Genomic DNA, 25,062 nt, shown 5'->3' with positions numbered 1-25,062 from the left:
TTTAAATCAATTTTAAACATTTCTAAACTATCAAAAATAATTATATTTCTTCAAAATAAAATAAGATTATATTTTATCAAATTATTATTATTTCAAAAGAAGTTAATATTAAATTAAAATGGATTAAAATATCACTTTTAAAATATAATAAAGGTCTTCAAATTTACGGGGTGTTACAGATTAGGTTAATAAGAAAATTAGTAGTGTTAATTGATGGCATTTTATGTAAATATGGATAAGTAACAAGGACAATATGGTCATTTACCATACCCAAAAATAGAAATAAATGAAATGGGTACATCAAAGTGAAATGGCCCAATAAGGAAAATGGGTACATTAAATGAGAATGGAGGAAGTATTTAAGAAACCAAAAGAGAAAATAAATTCTTAAAATATGCATTAATTGTATTGGTTAATGTGTAATTTAGTTCTTAATTCCTAAATTAATACCCAAATTATAAGGTATTTAATGCTTAAACATTACCCATTTTATTTATACAGAGTAAAATAATAATTTGAATTTTAAAATTAGCAACAATTAACCCAACAAGTGAGAAAAGTTGAATGCTGAGTGTGGAGCACATATCTTTATTTCTACCTAAACATGTTTAACCACAATCAAAAATTCAGGAGCACAGCATCTGAAAACGCAAAAAACATCCACATATAAAACCATCAACAACAACGACCCTTATGTGTCCTTCCAAAACTTAATTTGTGATAGCACCAAATTGATATCCATTTGTGAAAGAGTTGTAAGATAGGTTCATACGAGATGGTTCGTCAAAGACACTGTAAACCGGAAAAAAAAAAAAAAAAAAAAAAATTAAGCAACCGATTATTCATACTAAAAATGATACCGACTTGATTTAAATTTGGACCAAGAGTTGTTTGTTGGGGAATAACCACGTCATTCTTATTATTATACAACTCCGCAACATCAAAGCTGCTGATGGAGCGGCCTGATGCGAGTGTGTTGACACAGCAAGGAATATAGAGAAACTGTTCCTCCTCCACTATTATCATCCGCTCCAAGTACTATGAACACATATTTAAGCAAAGGTATCAATATAATGGAGTGTTTGATTGGCTATTTTGGAATGGAATGGAATGGATTGAGTCCATTTAAGTGTTTGGTTGGGTGATTTTGGAATGGAGTTAGATACCCAATGGATTCTAACTCCATCCCAACCCCTTGGAATCCCATACCCACCTCTTCTCCTTGGATTCCAACTCCATTCCTTCATGGTTATTATTAAAATGAACCAAACAAGTTTTTAAAGGAATGGAATTAGAACCCCATACTGCTATGGTTTCTCATCTCATTCCATTCCATTCCTACGCATTGAACCAAATAATAAGTGTCTAAAAAATAAAACCCAAAATATCTCTTCATTTGTCTCTGAATGCTCAATGTCTTCAACAAATGCACACATATACATATAGTGATATAACACAAATGGAGTTGTACTTAAATTACCATATACTATTCCCAAAGGTTTGATAAGCCGACAACTTAGCTTGCTTCCATGATTCCTTTTGTTTCATTATAATGATACAAAAATAAAAAGATCACAATTATTAGTTTTGACTATTTCGTGTTCGTCCTCAAGAAAATCAACAAAGTTTTAGTTGGGAGAGAACTCAATAAAACTAGCAAAATCTAAACAAATCTTTCTCAGAAAAAGTTGTGAGTGTAAATAATCCATTGCCAACAATTGTCTGTATGAAACTTTCAGAACGCAGCGTTATGTTTCCTATATTAAGCAGGAAATTACTCAAAATCAGACATTACATGTTTTACACATCTTCCCAGCTATCAGGCAAGGAAGCAGACTACCCCAATCGAAGCGACAAAAGCTGAACTGCATTGCCAATTTTCCAAGGATAATTACTGTATGGTGGAAGTGAGTAAACCAAGTAGTCGATTTATCTCGTTAATATAGCGAACTGAAGTACAGTAATATGCAATAAAGTATGCAAATGCAAAAAAACAAAAATTGTCCGATGAAACACCAAACCAATACATACCCTATAATACATCCATTTACGCAAAAATTAAAGGAAAAATTAACAATTAAAGAAAGCGCGGAAAAGGAGAGGAGACCAAACATAAACACAAAATGAAAGAAACTGACCCAAAACTCTAAATTCTGTGGTTCAAAATGAAATACCATTGGAAATCTTAGCGAGATCGGTGACGATGTCTACTGACATTCAAAAGATAAGAATGAAAACATGTAGAAGATAAAAGAGCGTTGTGGAAAATTGGAGATCCAAAAAAATAGAGTAATGGAGAACTACCATTGGAAATCAGTATGAGATTGTCGTTGGAATCCATTGATAATCAAAAGAGAACACTATAGGCAGAGGGTATGAAACTGGCTATCGACCATGGTAGTGGCTCCTGTAAATTTGGTCGATTATGATGGTTGGTAATAGCACAAGAAAGAGAAAGAGACTAAAATATGATAAAGCATAAGGGGTGCATGGTAGACAGAAGAAAGCTACGATTAAAAATCCGTAAACGACGACATAAGTTAGGGGAACACGCTGTCTCACCAAAAAAAAGGTTAAGCTAATTAAATCCAATTCTTAAGCAGATTTACATAGTACCTGATATTCATGTATTTAAAAAGTAGGAAATGGGAATTATCATGGCCTAATACAAGCCATTTTCATGTTGGTCTATTACCAATTCAGTATAGAAAGTAGCGTTTCCAAGAAGACAGCGTCGTATTTATTTCGAAATACTTCACATAAAAGACATAAACTAACTTTTGATACATGGAATACAATTTTCTATTTTTCGCAGTAATACATGAGAAAAGGATTTTGAATGAGCTTCCAAATTGACTCACTTTCAAATCCTAATTCACATGTTTTGCATACATTCCCTAAGAGAATTTCGAGTTGAATGTATATTCAACAACAATTCAAAAGACCAGATCATAGTCATAGAATCGCAATTCAACAACTTTTCAAAGCTAACATATACTCATAGAAAGGCCGACCGAAAAAAAAATCGCAAAGTAATTATTAGAGTAAAAGCTCATAACTCTACATTTGTATCTAATTTAGTACAGAAACCAATTTTGGCGACAAAGCTAAGTCAACTTTATAATCAATTCAAAGCTATGTGATAATTTCTAAACCATGGACATAAAAATATAACTTGTATAAAAAGATTGCAAACATACACTAAACCAACCTAAAATAGTTACTTGAACTACCATTAGATAGAAGGGGAATGAGGGGGAAAAATGACAGGGAGCCTGAAAGAAAGAGCATTTCAGTTTTAATTGGGACAATTCATCGAACACCTGATGAGCAAACGTGGAAAATAGAGTCGTGCTAAGAAAATGTCTGTATCAAATGTCCAAAAACCATTATAACTTGTGATGCAATCTATGGCATACCAGCAAATGATGAAACAAAAATAGCAACACAAGAAACTAAGAAAGTGACCTTAGTAGGCAACTTGAATACGGCGAAGGCGTAGAATTGAATAAGTTAAATCATTTAATTCTTTTGACATTAGTATTCCGAGTTAGGTAAGTCTAAATTATACTTTAACATAACAAAAAAACAGTAGAAAGAAAATGGGATTAGGAAACCAGAAGACGGACTTAATAGGGATACATGTAGGGAAGACACTAAAGCATTACTGAAGATAGACTTGGGGTACAGAATGTTCCATGGATTGTTGGGGAACGATAATTCAAACCCATTTCATGCCATTTAATTTTACGCCTTCAACTTTCAGCTACAATTCAAACCCCAAAATATTGGGTAATAGGGCAGCAGAGAGAAGCAAGAGTGGAGCTATGAGAAAGTTTAATAATCAGTAAAGGCGTCGGATGAGAAAGATATTACAAAAATATAGGAGGAAGTGGCTTTTTTGTAAATAATGATGTCATAGAAGTCAACTTTATAATCGATTCAAAGCTATGTGATAATTTCTAAACCATGGACATGAAAATATGACTTGTATAAAAAGATTGCAACATACACTAAACCAACCTAAAATAGTTACTTGAACTACCATTAGATAGAAGGGGAATGAGGGGGGAAAATGACAGGGAGCCTTAAAGAAAGAGCATTTCAGTTTTAATTGGGACAATTCATCGAACACCTGATGAGCAAACGTGGAAAATAGAGTCGTGCTAAGAAAATGTCTGTATCAAATGTCCAAAAACCATTATAACTTGTGATGCAATCTATGGCATACCAGCAAATGATGAAACAAAAATAGCAACGCAAGAAACTAAGAAAGTGACCTAAGTAGGCAACTTGAATACGGCGAAGGCGTAGAGTTGAATAAGTTAAATCATTTAATTCTTTTGACAGTAGTATTCCGAGTTAGGTAAGTCTAAATTATACTTTAACATAACAAAAAAACAGTAGAAAGAAAATGGGATTAGGAAACCAGAAGACGGACTTAATAGGGATACATGTAGGGAAGACACTAAAGCATTACTGAAGATAGACTTGGGGTACAGAATGTTCCATGGATTGTTGGGGAACGATAATTCAAACCCATTTCATGCCATTTAATTTTACGCCTTCAACTTTCAGCTACAATTCAAACCCCAAAATATTGGGTAATAGGGCAGCAGAGAGAAGCAAGAGTGGAGCTATGAGAAAGTTTAATAATCAGTAAAGGCGTCGGATGAGAAAGATATTACAAAAATATAGGAGGAAGTGGCTTTTTTGTAAATAATGATGTCATAGAAGGATAGAAGCAGGTTAAAAGTTGTGTCAGACGTCAATCCCCTTTTTTTATAAGATAAGATTATAAGATTTGAATTCCTATTCCACTCTATTTCTTAAAGCTCTATTTAGTACCAGTCTGTTTAATTTGAGGCAATAAACTCTATTTAGTACCAGTCTGTTTAATTTGAGGCAATAAAGTGACGAATATTTGTTAAAACTTGGTTCATTCGTTAAGCATACTACGACCATGAAGCTACCAACAGATATTACAAACCGACACTAATGCCTAGCAACAAACTGACAACCATATTACAACAGACACTACGCCTTGTTCATTAACTAACACTGGAAACGTTTTATTTCACGCCGTCTCAATCTATACAGATACAGAAGTGGGCACATAGATAAGACACTCTTAGAGTAGTCAGGAAACTTAATAGTCGTCCTTTTTTTTTAGAGTAAGTTGTTGCGCGATACCCCAAGATATTATGACTGGCGAGTTGTATGCCTAGCAAATTTTCTAACTCGTTCAAATTTAATAACGAAAAGTTTAAAGCTAGTGATTATTGGATTATATCAGAAGTGAAGCGAAATTGGTAAGAGGATTGAACCGTATTAGGAAAAAAAGACCTTTCGCTGATGACGTATATAACACGTACTCCAGGTAATTTCTAGGTGACAACAAAACCTTCATTTAGTGTTTACCGGATGTTAGTGCTCAAATACCAATCACACCATTCACGGTAGATGAGGAAAATGAAAGCTGAAATTAGGTAAATGTTCTGACAAAGTCTACAAAATGAAAGCTGAAATAATGGTTTTCCCAGTTACCCCTAATGCGGTGCACCCGTGTAGGTGATATGAGGTGGTCATAATGTAGGAAGCAGTGGTTGATGTGCATTAACCCCTGATATGCCTAGGTCTTATACACTGAGCTCGTTGTAAACACAGGTAACGCACATCATCTTCTGCTACAAAGGTCTTAAGGACTCGGAACTCTTCTAAATGTCAAACAAAGGATAAGTAGTGTTTTCAACATGAACAAGCATAGGCGGCTTCGTGCATCTTTAGATTAGTAGAGGTTGAAACATTCGAGGGAGTAACTGAATAGTGTGGAATACACTTAAATGTCCTCGAACATAGTGTATGTAATGGAACGTCAAGCGGAACTGTGGAAGGCACGTGAGCCGATAAAGATATATCGTGGAAAACAACTACTTGTGAAAATACAGTCTCATTGTACTCAAAAAGAGGTAGCAAGGTTAGCATACACCAATTTAAGACATTTCTCGCAAGAAACGCGAAGCCACTATCAAACCGACTTGTCTAACTCCATTTATCAATTCGCCAACTCTGACACAATCAATCCATGAGCTTCCTTAGATCCTGCATTTTTCTGAAAATAATAATAAAAATATAAGTATCTTAAAAGAATGCAAACTAAATTGAAAGGCAAAGAGCGGCTGTTTCATGACATAAGCTAGCAATTGTTCCAAATAGTTTGTGGGCTGGCTCTAAAAGCCGGTTGTGTCTAACTCAGAACATATTCAGAAATTGTTTGTGTATACAGTGTAGAGTATTCAGTAGCATCAAATATAAAAGCATTGTATCATCCAACAAAACTCACCACTAATGACGGATCTAAAAAGGCCTAGCAAAGGCTGTTGATCCCTCGAGGAATAAAAATTCATATCTTCCGCGAAAATTTTCAATCTTTTTTTTTAGTTTACGTAATTCTATTAACAATTCACCTCCCCCAAATATAAATCATGGTTACTTCACTACTGAGTACTGACCACCTCCTAAACAATGGTAAATTTGGGATTTTCAGTCGAAATTTTTGATTGCTTCTAGTATAAGTCCTGGTTTTGCCAAAAACAACAATCAAACCCAAAAACAATGGAACCTGAAACAAACAAATAAAAAGAGGAACATTATACCTTTAGAATAATGAAGAAGGTGATCATAATCATGGCAGAAGCAACCAGGACAACTTAAGCTTACAAAAGACAATATTCCTAAGTGGATCCACAACTTCGCATGAGCTCTCTACTCCAAAGTTTCTCTAAAAGCTTCACAAAAAAAAAAAAAAAAAATATTTAGTAGCTGTATTAATTAAACATGAATCTGGGATAAATCCCTATCAATGATAATGAACTTAAGCTAACAAAAGACAATATTCCTATTGCCGCTTCTACTCAATCCTTCCGAAAAACAATGCTCCCTCTACCCGAAACTTTTGACAACAATTTTAAGTTTTGATCAATCAAATTCGTATAGTTTCAACCATTCAACACTTACACAACTAAAGTCTTAACCTTTTAAATAAAATCAAACATCAAATAAACTTCCAGATAAAAAGAATTAAAATAAAGCAAACCCACTATTCAGTCATACCTAAAGTTTTTTTTTTCTAGCTTATACTCCAAGTCTCCATCTCTAGCTCACATTGCCTTATGGCAAAAAAAGGTTTCAGGGTCGAGCAATTATATTCATATAAAAATTAGATCCGGGAGGTAGCATCTTCAATCATAACCAATTTATGGTTGCTCAACAGTGATCCACCAAATAATGAGTGTAAGATGACAGACCTACTGCTAGTTGCTTAAGCGAATGTGATAGGAAGAGGATGTGGGATCAAGCTTTTAAAAAGAGAACTCACTTAACCTGGCCTTCTGTTTAGCGAAGACGGCCTCGTCTTTCTTCACCTTCGGTTTCTTTGCACTTACTGCCTTCTCAATCTCATTCTAAAAATGGTCTTAACGACAAAATCCACATATCCCTGTAGAATTAAAACACTAACATTATTTTACAAGGGTAATCCTGTAGGTCTAAAAATGAACATATACAGCAGCATACAGTATCTGAATGTTTCATGCCATGGCCATGTAAGTTGTGAAGAACAGAACAAACACAGAAACGCATACAAACGGGAAGTTAAGACATAATGTTCAAGACTCAAGATTGATAGTTATTATTTTCAAACCGAAGCAGTATCTTTACTCTACAATTCTTAGTCAACAAAATCACTTTAAAAAAAAAAAAAGGAACAAACCTCAAGGAATGTGGATCTTCAGTGAGTTGGATGGCTTGATGACACTCAGTACCATAACTCTTGCTTTACAAGATTGTCTACCTCTTCGAAATAGAGCATTTTCTATACACAAGGTCCCTAGCCCCTGGAAAAAAAAAAACAATATCTCAAAAGGATCAGCGACAAATCAGCCAAAATGACAAATGCGGAACAAAAGTGTGTTAAATATTATCAAACCTAGTCTGTAACAGTGGGCAAAGCAAAAAAAATAAAAAAAATAAAAAAAAAATAAAAAAAATAAATAAATAGTGTGCAACGAAACCTATAATTAGCTATGAACTATAAAATACCACAAGGAAACCGTAGAAAAAGAAGAAAGGAAACATTGAAACTCACCAAAATTGAATCAAAGAGGATTAATATGAAATGATTGAAGCCCCTGTACAAATAATAACATAAAATTGAAACCCTAATCTACAAACTTTACTGGAACAAAATCATAAATATAAACGACCCAAAATTAGTAACTGATGAATTCATAGACATGGAACACTCAAAATCAAACCATCATCCCCGAAGTCTGCTACCTCATTCCTAATTGAATACGAGTATTATATAATAATATAAAAAAATCGAGATTCATAAAGGGAGAAAATGCAATTGAACCCCAGAAAAAGAAAAGAGACCTTGAAATCAAAGGAAGAAGGGAAGAAGTGAAGGTAAAAGGTTAAGCCTTTATTCTAATTACCTGGTATTTGAGACGTAACCAATGTCGGAAGATCCTCCTCGCAATCTCGATTATCTGGTATTTGTCTTTTGATTTTGAAGATACAAAAAGTAAAAGGTGTTTGTGGTGATGAGAGAGGAAAGGGAACACAGAGAAAAAGGAAAAGAGAAAGTGAGGATTGGTGTGGGGGAAAAATATGAGAAAACAGGGAAAATAAGAATGAAAAAAAAAAGGGTGAAACTACAAAACGGCGTCGTCGTAGTACTGTTTAAGTTAGCCAAGGGACATTTTTGTTAAAAGGAGGGTAGATATCGTGACTTTACCAACAACGTTAGGGGATAAATGAATATCGGAATGCAATTCTTATGCGACAAAATGAGATTGAACCAAAAAGTATAAAGAAATGAAGGGTATGTAAGTAGTAAGTACCATTTAAAGAAGTTAGAAGCTTGAATCCAGGTGAAAAGGAGAAGCATAGAAAGCATAAGAATGTAACAAAGCATGGTGACGAAATGGAGTTCAACCACCTCAAATAAAAACCATATTGTGCTAAACCCAGCAAGTATTGATGCTGATAAAGTCTTGTTCCTCCATAATAACACATCAGCAACTGCATTAAAATAGAATGCAAGATTGATTAACGCAATTGTACGAGCTCTTGATCGTCATATATGTCTAAGTCGGAAACTCGGAATTAACATAATTTTAGTTTGTTACCTCTGCCGCTTCCAATAATGGAATGCAATGGGCGGTTTGGACCCAACCAAAATCTCGCTGCTGCCTGTGATGAGCCCGCAGCATGAACATCATATTCTGAATAGACCGTCATAATCAATAATTGTTTGTTGTTGTAAGTTGTAAGTTGTAAGTTAATTGTGTTTCTGTAGATTTAATGTTATGAAGTGAGGTTATATACATGTAATTTATGAGATTAAATATATGAGATTAAATATGAGATTAACCAAGTTTAAGTAGCTTACTTTATTAGCAAAGAAATGTATTATGAGAAGGAAGGGATGGCTTTGGAATGTCCTTGAGGCTTTGAATTGGCATGTCCTTCAGGTTGCTTCACGTGCCCCTGTTTTAATGCACTGCATAAGTAGTTAAGTTAGACCTGGACACACGTGCAGGATGGCCCGGCCCACACAACCGGTTCAAGATATTGTTGGCCCGTCCAACGCACACCCGCGGCCCGCTGGCCTACACCCCTCTCATGTCTACCTGGTTTAGGGCCATCAAAACTCAGCACGGCCTCCCTAACTCGCACATCCCTAACCCGTGGTGTGGGCTTGGACTCACTCCCTAACAACTATACTAACGAGTGTTGACGTAAAAATTAGTGAAAATTGTTAGTTACACCTACTATTTATCGTATTTTACAAATTACCACCATGTATTTCATTTATTACAAAATACCACCTACATTAGAGTGTATATATCCCAACTCACACCGTATTTGACTCCCAATCATGTTTTACTTACTTCCAGACTCGGTTATTAACTAATTAACAAATTACCTTAGTTAACACTCCAAATCATGCCTCCAAAACAATTATACCACGGAGCAACTCTTATCGAAACAAAACCACTCACTTCACTCAGTATACCTTATAGCTTATGCCCAACTTTCCTATTAAAAATCAAAACACCAAATTAGGAACATCCTCCATTACTACCCTCCATCATTAACCTTATCTGCTGCTGCACCATAACTAATCAACCTTAAATTGAGCATCCGCAACATCATCAAGCTAAGTTATTGTACCACCAAAAAAACTGTAAGCTATACAAAGTAGTTGTCAATATACAAATCTTCAGTTGAACTTCTTTAAATGATCTTTCTTTTGGACTTCTCAAATGAACATTCGCATTTCAGCCGGTGTACAAAACCCTACACACCTGTTTTTACAAAGCTGTAACTAAATGTATCTCAAATTTGATATCCTTTCACCATCAAAATCAAACAGAGACTAATGAAATTGAGGTAAGGCAGTCAGCACACTTTCAGATTATAAAGTGAAGATGATACCTGATACTTCGAGCAGGACGAAGAATGGACCTATCAACAAGGCTTGCGCGAGATTATCCAGAGCGAGCAGGCACTCGTTTCTGTTAACAGATGTACAGAAATTGTTAAAAAGTGACATTCAGAAAAATAATCCAGGTAGACCTTACAGAAACATTTCATAGATTTACCCAAACACTGATTATTTCGACAAATCATTTTATCGAGATTGTAGTAGCTAATTGCTTCCTAACTCGACATGGTAAAATTTTAGACAAATTTGTGATACTAATCCCGACTCTCACTTGAACATATAGGTAAATGACACACAAGAAAGCGTAGCTTATATGCCAAATTTTCTACCACAGTACCTCAAAATAAGCTTTAACATAATAACTATCAAGTATGAAGACAACACGTATGCTCCAAGGCCTTGTTTGGATGAGGGGATTTGGAGGTAAAGGGAGGGGACGGGAAGGGAGGGATACATCTTTGCTCACTACATGTTTGGTCAGATAAATTGCAGCACTTCTGAGGAGCCCAAATATATTCAAGTGGACTCTCAACAGTATACATCTTTGCTGCGTTCAGCTCAGTGAATCAATAACATACATCTTTGCACTTAGTGGAGTTGTTGCGTACGGAGCACTGACAAATTGTAATCCCTCAGCTTAATGCTCCCCCTCTTCCTGCCGATCAGTCTACTTGGTGAACCACCTACAAAAAGCACAAATAAATGAAATAATTCATGCTCAGCTTTTAGAGGACACTGCCAAAAGAAATCACCAGGCGAGGAACATGGAAAACCTTGTTATAAGTAGCTAAGAAACTCATCGTCTCATCCTTGCATCGAAGTTTTGCAGTGTTTGTGCAGCAGTACATGACAGGAGAAAACATGGACAATCCATTGATCATTTGACCAGGATGAGGAGTCGATGACCATGTCTCCTGAGCGTAATGCGTCTCTTTGACAGCTCTATAAGGAGAATCATACATTTCCTAATTCACCAATCTGCCTACTCAATTGTGAATTAATTGTTCACATATGAACCCATCTAAGCAACGCTGGGCTTCCATCCCTTGGATTTGAGATTTCATCTACAATTACAAAAGAGGCTCCATTTTGTATCTATTAAATTCAGCAAACAAAAAAATGGTAGATCTTAAGTATCAAAAGAGATGTTTTTTATGCCTCAACAGTATTTGATCGACAAAGGTGTGATGGAAATGATAGAAGATAGGGCCGAAAAAGCTATTAGGCACAAAAGAATAAACTGTGGTTCAACGAGAGCAAGGGAAAAGAGCTAAAATAAATGATCATGCACACAGGCTATCATTTAGTTTATCTACCAAAAAAGAATAAATAATAAATCAGTCTCAACCACACACAATAAGTTCCATTTCCGACGATACAGAAACCACCCAAACAATGGAGTATTGCCAAGAAGAAGCATTACCTTATCAATTGCATTGTCAAGAAGTTCTGCAATGCCTGCATAATTAACCAAAATGAGTAACCCTACCAGGCTTTGTAAATTTACCTCTCCAACCTCGTTCTCTTGCTGCATCCATGTCTAGTCTCTCTTGCTTTCCTCCGTCAAATACACAGCAAGAGAAAGCGACCATATCCTATACTCGAGGCAGAAAATGTAAAATCAACCAACGATCCTGTAAAATGGTTTGCCACTTTCAAGAACTTAACCAAGAAAATAAACCATGTTAACTAACCTCTTCAAAATTATTCTGATTTCGCTTTCTGATTTTTAGATGAGATGACCCACTGTCAAAATCAGAAAGCAAAATAAGAAGAGAACTTCAGTCTAAAAAAGCATTCAACCTAAAGTCCATAACAGAAGTACAGAACCTCAATCAACTCAACTGTAAATTACCTATCCCGAAATTAACCTGATCAGAACTGACTGAAAAAAACAGACAAGCTTAATAACTTGAGTAACCCGAACACAACTTTAATAATCAAGACCCGAGTGACCTAGCCCTTTATAACCTGAACCTGAGCTAACCTAAGGCCAAAACTAATCTTTACCTGACTTCTAATTCACCACTGTTTGCCAAAGCTAATCTTTTGCAATCGAAGTACCCTTTCCCTCTAACTGAAATGTGAACTGAATTCAGCCGCTAAATTTCTTTATGGCATACACACTTGGCTATAAATCATTGCCATTTTAAAATAGATTGGTTCATATTGTGATATGAACTCAAAATTATGGCTTGCTTGTCTATAAATCATTGGCATTTAAAAATAGCTTGGTTCATATTGTGGTATGAACTCAAAATTATAGCTTGGTTCATTGTGTTAGTACATGAAAATTGACAAATAAAACAGGACGACATATTGATCTAATGATCATTTGTAAGAACTACAAACGAAAAAGTACAACTTAATAGGTGTACCATCACTTAGAATGATGTACAAAATCTTGCAGCAACCATTTGATTTACTGAGCAACTTTTTTATTCTGAGCCATGCTCGAGGATCTAAATTATCGATATTTAGATGAAGGTAGTCAACTTATCAATACCCAAAAGTTTATACTCCCTCCGTCTCAATTATTTTTTTACACAGACAAAAAACGTAAACAAATGATTGGGAGGGGGGAGTAATAGTCTGAAATCTACAACAATCACATCGTAACACAGACGATATGATACAACGCAACGAACATCTACAAGACTGAAAATAAGAGAAATAAGAAGTTACCATTATATCCGTCTTTCTCAGAAACAATCCATCGTCCTTGAAACGACACACCAAACGACTCGTAAAAGATCTGGTTTCAGTTCACCACCCAAAATCGAATAAATCACTCAATAAAAAAAAACAAAATCAAAACATTGAAAATCTGGAAGGAATACTTACGACATTAGAAGCAAGGACAATCATGGAGTAAGCGAGGAAGATACACAGGAAAAGGCCCAGCCTTGGAAGAACAAGAAAGCGAAACAATTATTGTTAATATCATCATCATCACCAGAGGAAGGGGATGATGTCAAAGCAAATCTCATGTGAGCAGGTCCTTCATCATGGAAATTTTACGGGGGTAGTTGTATTGATTTCAAGGTGAAGGGGTTCCAAAGTGTAAATGATTCCAAAGTGTAAATGAGTAGTTATCAGGATCCTCAAGCCTTTCATTTTGAGGTAGGATTTGTTGTTAAAGGGTGATGTGCTGAATGTTTGTACCTTCTTCGACTTGGCGTCACCATGTGTAGAGATGACCAAGGTAGTAATTCGCCTTGTAGTGCAGTTGGGGGGCGTCGAGTAATCATGAAACCTTAGAAATTATATGTTATCTGAGATGTGGTGATTGGCGATTGTGATGATGGAAGTTTGGGGAGAAAATAATTGAGGGGAGAGGTTAGAAGCCTCCCGGAAAAGGTGGGCAAGTTTGTGAAGGGATGGTTTGTGAAGGGAGATGGAGAAGGGAGCAAATTATATCCTAATCCCAGGAGTAGGGAGTAGTATACACCCATTAAAAAAAAAGACAAAATTAACTACCCACTACTGTATATAACTATATGTTTATTCTTTTTCTTTTTTCCAAATTGCCCAATTTATCAAATTTAAAAATTTTCAAATTCAACAATTTTTCTTCTATTTGTACTCGAATTTATCAAGTTTATAGTTCGTAATCATTAGATTACACTATCATATTCACTAAATTCAAAGTGAATATAATAGTATCATAATGTGAATATCACACTACATGGTACATATTCATCAAATTACATTATCATTTTCACTAATTAAAAGTGAATATAATAGTATCATTTAATGAATATCATACCACATAACTCATATTCATTAGATTACATTGTCATATTCACTAAACGTAAAATGAATATCATAGTGACATATGATGAATATCACAATAGATAATACATATTCATCAAATTGACGGCGAATATGATAGTCATATGATGAATATCACACCCGATCTCAATTTAACTGTGAATAATGAGACATCTAACATTAAAGGGTAATCCGAAATCACCTAATATAACAATTTAACAATGAATATTGACATAAAACATAAATTTAATTCAATTAACTTTAGAGTATTGATGTATTATTAGAACATACCCGATCAAACAATTGAAAACGACTACAAATGCATACATTCTTTGAATATGTGAATATAGGAGGGAAGGTTAAGTGAGCAAGAAAACAAGGGGTTTTTGTTTTGCACAAATTCTCCTTTGCGACGGAGATACCCGTCGCAAACTTGCGACGGGTACCATATTGTCTCACACAAAATCCATGGGGGTGAGACAAGGGCACATGGGGTGGGTGACTACCTTGTCCCCTCTACCCATTTCCACTCACAAATTACCCGTCGTAATATCCGACCCGTCACAAGGGAGACCTACTGTTTGTTTTGTGGTAACTGTTTTTGATGAGGTAAGAGTAAAATGAGGGAGTGGGGACGTGGGGTGGGTAGTTTTTATATTTTACTATATTTGTTATTTTTTTAAAAAAAAAAAATGGAGGAGTATGGAGGAGTATACTCTGGGAGTATAGTCTAAGTGGTGAGAAGTGGAGAATATGTGGTGAGAGTGAAAGGAGGAATGGAGGGTATAGATGCAAAGATGTACAAGTGATCGACGGATGAGAAACACCAAAATCCAACTGTTCATTGTTGGAGTTGGACTGTTCATCAGTGCACAACAAAATGGAGAGTCTTAAGCCCCCCTTCACACTTTTATATAGGGGGGATTATTATGATATTTTGCAAGTGTCTAGCCTCTAGGAGGTTGCACTACTTAGACCATTCCCAAGCAAAGCAAGGTCATGAGGAAAGTCATGACCTTGTTGGGTTACCCTAATCATCCCCTAATCATCAACTAATTGGAAAATTAGTATGACCTTCTGCAAAGAAGTTCAATTGAAGGTCAGTTGATCACCCTCAATTGATATTGTTGACCCAGTTGGTGACCTCTTGGGTGTCACCCTCTGGTTGGTTACACACACAAATTACAAAGGACACGCAAAAAGAAAAGGACGCCTGCAATCTTGCTCTGCTACTCTGCCCTTTATACTTTTCTGCCAAATAAAAATGTAAGTTTCAGAAAAAATAAAATTAGGATTATTATGAGAATATTTTTTTTGAGCCACATTTTAAATTACCTATTTAAGAAACTCAATTTTGACGGATTTTGAACCATTTTTTAAAATATATATTTAAGAATTTGGTTTCAATTTTTATCATCATTTTCGTTTGATCTATTGGTTTAATCTGGTTTAATCAAAATCATGCATTAAATTACACAAGAGAAAAGAGAGAAAAAAAACTGAGGAGGGTAAATAAAAGATCGAACGATGATGGTGATGATGATCTTTGATGATGCTGATCTTCATGCAAAAAAATCCATATGTCGATCTGGTGGTGAAGATCGATTGATGATGGTGAAGATCGATTGACGATGGTGATGAGCCACGATTGAGTTTGGGGAAGGAGATGAGCTTGTGCGTCTATGATGAAGATGGCAAAGAGTAAATTAATTGAAGATTGATGATGAAGATGAATAATAAATTTGGTGAAATAAATTGATTTGGGGCTGGCATATTTGTAATACTCCGTATTTATAAGTCTTGGGGTACTCTATCGAGTAGGCCTTACTCTGTCGAGTAAGGGTAAGTTGCGTTTTAGAATAGTTTCTGACCTGTTGGGTACTCGATCGAGTAGTCAGGCACTCGATCGAGTAAGGAAGTACTCGATCGAGTACCTTGGGTACTCGATCGAGTGTCCCGTTTTATGGGAGTTTTCTCGGGTTTTGTTAATTATGCGATTAAGGTATTTAAGCTTCGTCGTCATTGTTTTAAATCACTTTTACAAAACCTAAAACCCTGTTTAAGAGAGAAAGCAACTAGTTCTTCTTCCTAATCGCATTCTTAGCAATTCCGAGTTGATCAGTCGAGTTCTTGTCGTTATTCGTGACTGTTGAGTTCCTTGCGTCGAGGGTAAGCTTTTAATATAGTTTTTATAATGTTTTGTTAAGATTGGTTAAACCCTAATTTAGGAATTGGGGGTTTTGGTGTGTAGTTTGTGATGTGTAGTCTTTATGTGCTGTATGATAAGAGGAGAATTCGTAGAGGAGCCGTTTTAATACAAATTTGTAGATACCGTCTGCGTGTTGTGCTTTCCAGGTAGGATTTCCTACTCGCATTAGTCCCATAATGGGATATTGGTGATGTCTTTGTAGTTAGTTGTTTGATATGATGATTGTGATTGTGATTGTGATTGTGATTGTGGTTGTGTTTGTTGATGGTTCTCGAGATGCGTTCTCGGCTGAGTGGGATCACTTGCGGGAGTGATCTCACGCCCTAGTTTCGCCCTTCGTGGAACCCGCCACGGAAGGGGATGTGCACATTAATGGGACAGGGTTATCGCTCGGTATGATGAGCGGGGCTTAGGTGGGAACGGCCCGCGTCCCCCATCGCGTGGTCTAGTCCAAGGACGATCGATATTGAGACGATGGGAGTTGGTGGTGTGTGTGTGTGTGATTAATTGTCTGTTTATCTTATTGTTGATATATTGAATTGTGTGATTAGTACCGACCCCGTTTAAATGTTTTAAAAACGTGGTGATCCATTCGGGGTGGTGAGCGATTATTGAGCGGTGTGATATGACGCGTATGGGATAGGCTGGGATGAGTCATCACGTGGCGCTTAGAAGTCTTCCGTTGTGTCGAGGCGAAGTCTAGTAGCTTTGATAGTTTTAGTCAGTAGACCGTATGAGAACCTTGTAATTTCTTTTATTAGCTTTGATTTGAACATGTAATCACTTAATCTATAATTACTTTAAAAGTACGTTTCTTTATTGTCTTATGATATTCGAGACCTCGGCAACCGAGATGGTAGTATCCTTATACCTGAGTGGTCCCGGTAAGGCACTTGGAGTATGGGGGTGTTACAAATGGTATCAGAGCGACGATTTTGGAACTGTAACAAATGAACATAATGAACATAGGGAGTCTAATAAAATGAACCTGGTGTATGTGTAATGGGAGCCCTTACCGATGATGCTAGGTTTTGGGTGAGTAGGCGCTCTCACTTCAAAATCTTGGCCCCATGATACTTAAGCCAATCACATGGTATGGGAACGTGGAGTCCGTGTGTATATGTGCGGCGTGTATGTTAATTGTCTTTGTATATGGTTTGTTGAAAGCATGTTGCATGATAGTTGGCTTACATGTTAGTTGGAATCGTTGGAAAAGTATATGAGAATGATGAATGATATGGTAGAAAAAGAAAGTAGTTCGTATATGATGATGTGTGATGAAGTGGATTTGTAATGTTGTTGTATTAGCAACATGGGAATAGGATTTGTAGTGTATGGGTGTGGTTTGTGTTATGAAAAGTTATGAAAATTTAAAACATGCGGGTAATACATGATTGAAAGTTGAATGTTATATGAGCATGATAGATGGTAATGTTTGGCTTTTGGTGAGTAGTAACATGAAGAATAGAGGTTCAATGATATGTGTTTTATATAACGAATTGGATGAAAAGCATGATGGTTGTTTATAACGTGGCACTTGATAACACGAAGTAGATTATTTTGTTGATTGTATGAGGAGTCGCGCAGATTTGAATGCGTAGTTGTAATCATAATGTTGAAATAATAATGAATGCATAGTACGTTAGGGTATGTGAGATAACATTCGGGTAGTATTCACGAGTCCGCATGACTCGATCGAGTGGGTTTGATTCGATCGAGTGGGTATTTGTCGTTATTTTGACCCGAATCGTGTTTTTGGGCACTCGATCGAGTACCTCGGGCACTCGATCGAGTATGGGTCACTCGATCGAGTAGCGGGCTACTCGGTCGAGTAAGTCGAGATCGAAGGTCTGTTTGGGTTAAGAGTCGGGGCACTCGATCGAGCATGTTGGGCACTCGATCGAGTAGCCTCAACTCGATCGAGTAGGTTCAGTACTCGATCGAGTGGGTCTGTCTGGTCATATGCGTGTTTCGGGTCATATGTTTATCTTTTGACATTCGTTGCATATTATGTTTAATTCAAAGGTGTTGTATTACTTCTTTATGCATTGTTTTACGTATGTGTTGGTCCTGAAGCGTAAGTTACCCAATCTTATGTTGTAAAGAGTGGCACTATGATGAGTATGAGTTCGGTGGGGAGGACATGAATTATAAGTGATTATGATAGATGGTGGAAAAAGAAAAGGAAGATTGGTATAGTTTATTGAGGCATGGCGCACGTTTTGCGAGACGGGATGAGTGATATGATTGTGTGTTGAGTAATGTAAAAATAAGTGAATATAGGCAAGGGATGATGTGAGTATAATGAACGTGAGAATGAAAAGATTGAAAGTAAGAATGTGGATAGTGGCAGCTTGAGATGTGTAAAGAGTTATGGAAGGAAATGGTTAGGAGTCGTGTGGGTTATGGATTTATGTAGTGAAAGTTCGTTTAAAGGGGTTGAGAAGAGTAATATATAGTGAACTTTGTGGAGACATGTCGCGAGGTGTATTTATAGACAGTGAGTGAGTTTGGGAGGTTTATTAAAAGATGAAACTATTGTGTGAGTTCCTTGGGTAATTAACGGTATTAAATGAATTCTGATTTCTAGAGATGTAAAAGGGAGATGCAATTGTTTGAACATTAAACGTTGGTTTTATGGATAGATTAGTGGCAAGTATGAGTGATAGCATAATAAGAGAAGATCCATGGGAAGAAAGAGTGAGATGATGTCGGTAGAAAATAATGGAATTAAGTTTTGGAGCAACGAAGGGGTAACTTGATTTCTAAAGAGTTAGCTAGAAGGAATAAGGAGTTGAATTATTAATTGGTATTATTGAGTGTAAAGAGAAAGGAAGGATAAAAGTAAGCTGAGGAAAATGTTCACCGGAGCTATGTGATATAAAGATAAGGAATCATCGAAATGTGTGATGGTATCACGAGGATGTTAGCTAAAGGTTATATAGGAGTTTCAGGACAACATGATTGGTAATGAGTTTCGAGGAATTAAGGGAGTAAGAAGTTGGTGGAGTATTGTACGATACGAGGTATTTGGTGGAGAGCTGGATGACAACACAAATAAGATAGCATTGGGAATAATGTTGAGGTAATTTTGTGGATGGGTTTGATGTTCGTTATTTGCAATGTTAAACAAAAATAGGAGAAAAACCATGTTATTTTGATATGAGTGTAAGGGATTTGATATACGGGCAGTGGTGGCATCGTGGTGTTATCACTAGTGGTTAAGAGTGATGGTATATTAGAAAGGTAGCAATTCTAAAGAGGTTGATTTGGTAGGGACCTGATTGTTGTGTATGATTGTGAGAGGGTATAAGATGTGGTTAGATGAGGCGGACATTATTAGTTGAATAGTGAAGGTGTGATTATATTTGGCAGGAAGTGATGGTTGTGCGAATGGGGGAATATGTTATGAGGGGCATATGAGTTAAACTCGGGCGGCAGGTAACCTTTTTCGAGTGGTGACTTACGTGGTCATGATTGACTAGTTGGTTGTGATTACGGGTTTATGATATGTGTAAATGTTTGTGTGAGGTTCTGACCTCACGAGAAGTGGTATGGTGTGATAATTATAAAGTTGTTTTATGAATGTTCTGTAATATATATGTTGGACACGGTAATTTAATTGAATGATATCCAAAAAGGTAATAACTTGATTGATTTGACATGTCTAGTTATAATTTTATGTGTATTGATAACACATGTGTATTCCGGAAAATGGTAGAGATGATGTTCATGAGATGCTTATCTGTTAATTCATATAATATGTTGCTTTGTGATTTAGCAAAGTGGATTTGAGTAAGTTTTTCTTGTTCAAGAAGTTATGTTGAGTCAGTACTTATGGGATTGTGTATGTTGTGATGTCTATCGATGCGGTTGTGGTGCCTCGGGTGGTGATCCGGGCACGATATTTAGTGTTGTGATGCGGGTATTTTCGCACTGCGGTGTGGCTGTGGTGGCGGTGTTGTGATGCCGTCACCGGTTGTGATGGAGTAGGCGGGATGATTATGATTCGAGTTTCGAAAGTACATACCAATTATACATAGATTGTTGTTTTGTTTGATGTTGCTCTCTGCGAGTATGATAGACAGCTGTCTTGTTTATTCATGTTTTCTTTACCAGGTTAAGTTGGGAATGAGGTAGAGTATGATGTGAAATAGAGTTGTATATGTTTCGTTGTTGTCATGGGATAGTGATAATCTGTTGATGGGACACGGTTGTGAGAGGTTGTTACGGTAATTTTGATCTTGTTTTCAGATGAGACATCGTTAGACATGGTAATGGAAAATGATTCGTGGAACATGAGTTGTAATGAGCTGAAAGCGGCAGGTAGTTCACAATCTTTTGTTGGGACAGTGAGTGTAGGGTGTTGGGGAAATTAGTGTCATGTTAAGTTGTGTATGAATTTTGCGGTAATGAAAGAAAGAACTTGAGGATCTAGTGTGCGTGTACGTAACGAGTGCGGACCGTGAGTTATGCTTCCGGGAGATAAGTGCCTTACGTAGAGAGGTATGTTGTTTGGCGGTAATAATGAAGAGTGGGTATGGTGATTTGCTACGAGTTCATGGTATAGGTTAGGTCTTGTTGCCGAATGAGTTGAGGAATGAGAAATGTTTATGTATGGGAGCCTTGGATATAAAAATGGTGAGTGTTTGGTTTATAGACGGTTATCTTTGACATGTGGTGGTACAGAGGGTAATGAGATGTAGATATGGTTTGGTATTAGTGAGTTACGAGGACGTAACATTTGTCTTAAGAGGAGTAGGATGCGATAAAACAGATTTTGATGGTTGTACATATGGTAATAAAAGATTCGTGTTGTGGGTGATTTTATTAAAGGTCATGACCGTGCTTGTAGTAGCGTGATGTTTAGGAGTGTGAGAATATTTCGCTAGTGTTGACGGTTGGATGATGAGGTTACGAGTGTGAGTAAACTTCGAGGACGAAGTTCTTTTTAAGGGTGGTAGAATGTAACATTCCGTTTGATGTCTATGAGTGTCTTGGTATTGGATTTGATAGTTGATGATATTATGGAGCTAGCAGCATTAGGGGATGGTAGTTGGTTATGTATGGAGTTGGTGTCGTGAGAGATATATATGTGGTAGATACGATATAGTGAGTCATGTTGTGGAAGTAAACATAGTTGGTGGAGTGGGTGTTAAGAGTTCATGTTCTATGTTCGGTCGAGTTCTTGAGTCCTTAGCTAAGTTGTTGTGTCTTGGTCGAGTCGGTATGGTTGTTTTTATGTATGGGTTGAACTTCGGGGACGAAGTTCCTTTTAAGGAGGGAAGACTGTAATACTCCGTATTTATAAGTCTTGGGGTACTCTATCGAGTAGGCCTTACTCTGTCGAGTAAGGGTAAGTTGCGTTTTAGAATAGTTTCGACTGTTGGGTACTCGATCGAGTAGTGGGGCACTCGATCGAGTAAGGGGGTACTCGATCGAGTACCTTGGGTACTCGATCGAGTGTCCGGTTTTGGGGGGAGTTTTCTCGGGTTTTGTTAATTATGCGATTAAGGTATTTAAGCTTCGTCGTCATTGTTTTAAATCACTTTTACAAAACCTAAAACCCTGTTTAAGAGAGAAAGCAACTAGTTCTTCTTCCTAATCGCATTCTTAGCAATTCCCGGAGTTCAGTCGGTCAGTTCTTGTCGTTATTCGTACCGTTGAGTTCCTTGCGTCGAGGGTAAGCTTTTAATATAGTTTTTATAATGTTTTGTTAAGATTGGTTAAACCCTAATTTAGGAATTGGGGGTTTTGGTGTGTAGTTTGTGATGTGTAGTCTTTATGTGTTTGTATGATAGGAGGAGAATTCGTAGAGGAGCCGTTTTGATATAGTCAGAGATACCGTCTCTGCGTGTTGTGCTTTCCGGTAGGATTTCCTACTCGATTTAGTCCCATAATGGGATATTGGTGATGTCTTTGTAGTTAGTTGTTTGATATGATGATTGTGATTGTGATTGTGGTTGTGTTTGTTGATGGTTCTCGAGATGCGTTCTCGGCTGAGTGGGGTCACTTGCGGGAGTGATCTCACGCCCTAGTTTCGCCCTTCGTGGAACCCGCCACGGAAGGGGATGTGCACATTAATGGGACAGGGTTATCGCTCGGTATGATGAGCGGGGCTTAGGTGGGAACGGCTGCGGTCCCCCATCGCGTGGCGGTCCAAAGGACGATCGAGATTGAGACGATGGGAGTTGGTGGTGTGTGTGTGTGACAGTTCAGCTGTCTGTTTATCTTATTGTTGATATATGTATTGAATTGTGTGATTAGTACTGACCCCGTTTAAATGTTTTAAAAACTGTGGTGATCCATTCGGGGGTGGTGAGCGATTATTGAGCGGTGTGATATGACGCGTATGGGATAGCCGGGATGAGTCATCACGTGGCGCTAGAAGTCTTCCATTTGTGTCGACGAAGTCTAGTAGCTTTGATAGTTTTAGCTGTAGACCGTATGAGAACCTTGTAATTTTATTTATTAGCTTTGATTTGAACATGTAATCACTTAATCTATAATTACTTTAAAAGTACGTTTCTTTATTGTCTTATGATATTCAGTACCTCGGGCAACCGAGATGGTAGTATCCTTATACCTGAGTGGTCCTGGTAAGGCACTTGGAGTATTGGGGTGTTACAATATTAATGTGGGAAATTTATGGTTTGGGAATTTGTGTTTTAAGATGAGAAATACATGAAGATGAATGATGAAACCAGGATACATTAAAAGATGAACAAATAAATTAAGATGGGAAATAATAACGGGTTTGCTAAAGATCGCCCCTAGTTTTAGTCATCTCGCCCCTAAATATTATCTTTTTGCCCTTAAGTAATTAAAACCCCATATACTTTCCTTTTTACTCATGTTCGATTTTAAATTTAAAATTTTTTTAAAAAAAAAGCTTCAGAAATTAACAAAAACAAAACCGTCTCAAAATAATACAAAATAGGGATTTAAATTGGACAAAAAGTGACGATTAAAGAACCAAAAAACTTAAAACATCATAACTTTGTGCTCGGGTGTCCGATTTTGGCGAATTTTTTTTCAAATCGCTTAACTTGACAAGACGAACGCAGTAGGAAAAAAAAATTTGAAAAATTGTCCATTCGTGTAAAAAACACGAATTGACCTAGGCCGATTCATGTGGTTTACATGAACCTGCCTGGGCCAGTTCGTATAATCCACATGAACTGGCCTAGGCCCATTCGTGTGATTTACATGAACTGGCCAAGGTTGGTTCATGTAAACCACATGAACCGGCCTAGGCCAGTTCATGTTTTTCACACGAATGGGCCCACTTTCCAATTTTTTTTACCATTGCGTTCGTCTCGTCGAGTTAAGTGATTTGAAAAAAAATCGTCAAAATCGGACACCCGAGCACAAAGTTATGATCGTTTGAAATTTTTACGTTTCTAATCGTCAATTTTGTTTCGAATTTAATCGTGCTTGATTATTAATTATCGTAAAATGGGTCACCGTCACTCATATTTTGAATTACCGATAAAAATTAGTTTTGAAAATGTTTTAGAGTAAAGGGCAAAGTTGGAAAGTGAAATGAACATTAGGGGCGAGATGAGTAATATAGGGGCGATTTTTAGTAATTTTGAATAATAAATGGGTTAAGATGAAGTTGGGACTCAAGGAAGAACAACTTAGGAATTTTCTAGAGGAGATTAAGTGTATGCAATAAAAGACAGAAATTCGGACGCATAAACTAATTATCTCGTTATTCTGAAAAAAATATCCCATTGAACATATTTGTTTTCGTAAAAAGAAGTCTTCTTCTATTTTTTAAAAATTTAACATTGTATTTTTTTTTCCTAAGTATGAAATAAATTTAAAATACTTATCATATTGGACTAGTTATTAATTTATTAAAATATTTACAAAATCACAAAATTAACTTATTTATAATTTCTTAATAAATAATAATTAAAAAGTAAGAGAGAGGTTTTGGTGGGGTCAAGAATGTGGGAAATGATTGGAATTGTTAGAAAGTGAAAATAATTGGGTTTGTGACCTAGGTCGTGACCTTTTGCTTGAGAGAGTGAAAATGAGTCAAAATAAATAAGGTAGAATTAAGGGTAAAACCGGGTCGCGACCTAATTAGCGCGACCCTTACTTGGGAATGGTCTAATAATAGGAAAATAAGCTATAAGGTATAAAGGTGTGAATTTTATGATTTATTTTATTAAAAAAATTCAAAATTCAAATATTTTATAAATTTTTTGATTTATTTTATAAAAAAAAATAATTTTTTTTAAATATTCTAGAATTTTGTAAATAGATCCTGTTTGGTAAATACCCCATGTGATCCACACCAATGGTAACATGGGGGAATATGGGTTATTATTTAAGAAAAGGAGAAAAAATGAGGGGTAAAATTGAAAAGTTTGATTAGGGCCACTTGAATAAATTAATATTTTAATTGGGTTTAGGTCGGTTAAATGGGTGGTGGGTGAGTGAGCCATTTGATGGCAAATTTGTAAATAGGTAGTGAGTATAAAGATAACTTAGTCATTTTTTAGGACAAATAAGGTATGTTAACATTGGTGTGGATCGTTCTTTTAGG

At 36.4% G+C, this 25,062-nt stretch overlaps 1 protein-coding gene across 12 annotated transcripts; it reads right to left on the bottom strand.

Moving 5' to 3' along the window:
* Positions 1-5,886: 5,886 nt before the first annotated feature.
* Positions 5,887-13,939, bottom strand: LOC141626772 (reticulon-like protein B14). Of its 12 annotated transcripts, none has more exons than XM_074440430.1 (15): positions 13,361-13,935; positions 13,202-13,271; positions 12,211-12,262; positions 12,024-12,111; positions 11,290-11,611; positions 11,095-11,199; positions 10,507-10,586; positions 9,458-9,568; positions 9,195-9,290; positions 8,907-9,087; positions 8,499-8,563; positions 7,772-7,895; positions 7,379-7,498; positions 6,657-6,788; positions 5,887-6,112 (listed from the first exon to the last, which is right to left on the bottom strand). In XM_074440430.1, the coding sequence occupies exons 9-12, from the start codon at positions 9,285-9,287 to the stop codon at positions 7,773-7,775; spliced, it is 462 nt and encodes a 153-aa protein (XP_074296531.1). In that variant the 5' UTR covers positions 9,288-9,290; positions 9,458-9,568; positions 10,507-10,586; positions 11,095-11,199; positions 11,290-11,611; positions 12,024-12,111; positions 12,211-12,262; positions 13,202-13,271; positions 13,361-13,935; the 3' UTR covers positions 5,887-6,112; positions 6,657-6,788; positions 7,379-7,498; position 7,772. The 12 variants fall into 12 exon arrangements, 11 of the variants coding, with proteins under 11 accessions (XP_074296531.1, XP_074296529.1, XP_074296535.1 ...); XM_074440428.1 differs by having other exon boundaries at positions 11,290-11,580; XR_012536353.1 differs by lacking the exon at positions 12,211-12,262 and adding an exon at positions 8,147-8,189 and having other exon boundaries at positions 9,195-9,258; positions 11,290-12,150; positions 13,361-13,937.
* Positions 13,940-25,062: the final 11,123 nt, after the last annotated feature.

This window comes from Silene latifolia, chromosome Y, assembly GCF_048544455.1.
Source record: "Silene latifolia isolate original U9 population chromosome Y, ASM4854445v1, whole genome shotgun sequence".
Lineage (NCBI taxonomy): Eukaryota > Viridiplantae > Streptophyta > Magnoliopsida > Caryophyllales > Caryophyllaceae > Silene > Silene latifolia.
This window is presented reverse-complemented; position numbering and strand designations above follow the sequence as displayed.

Coding starts and splice junctions, on each gene's coding strand:
- LOC141626772 (XM_074440424.1), bottom strand. CDS start 9,287: ATGATGTTCATGCTGCGGGCTCATCACAGGCAGCAGCGAGATTTTGGT. Junction 8,564..8,906: donor GCTTCTAACTTCTTTAAATG/GTACTTACTACT, acceptor CAAAATCAAAAG/ACAAATACCAGATAATCGAG. Junction 7,896..8,498: donor GGTTACGTCTCAAATACCAG/GTAATTAGAATA, acceptor TTTTTTTTCCAG/GGGCTAGGGACCTTGTGTAT.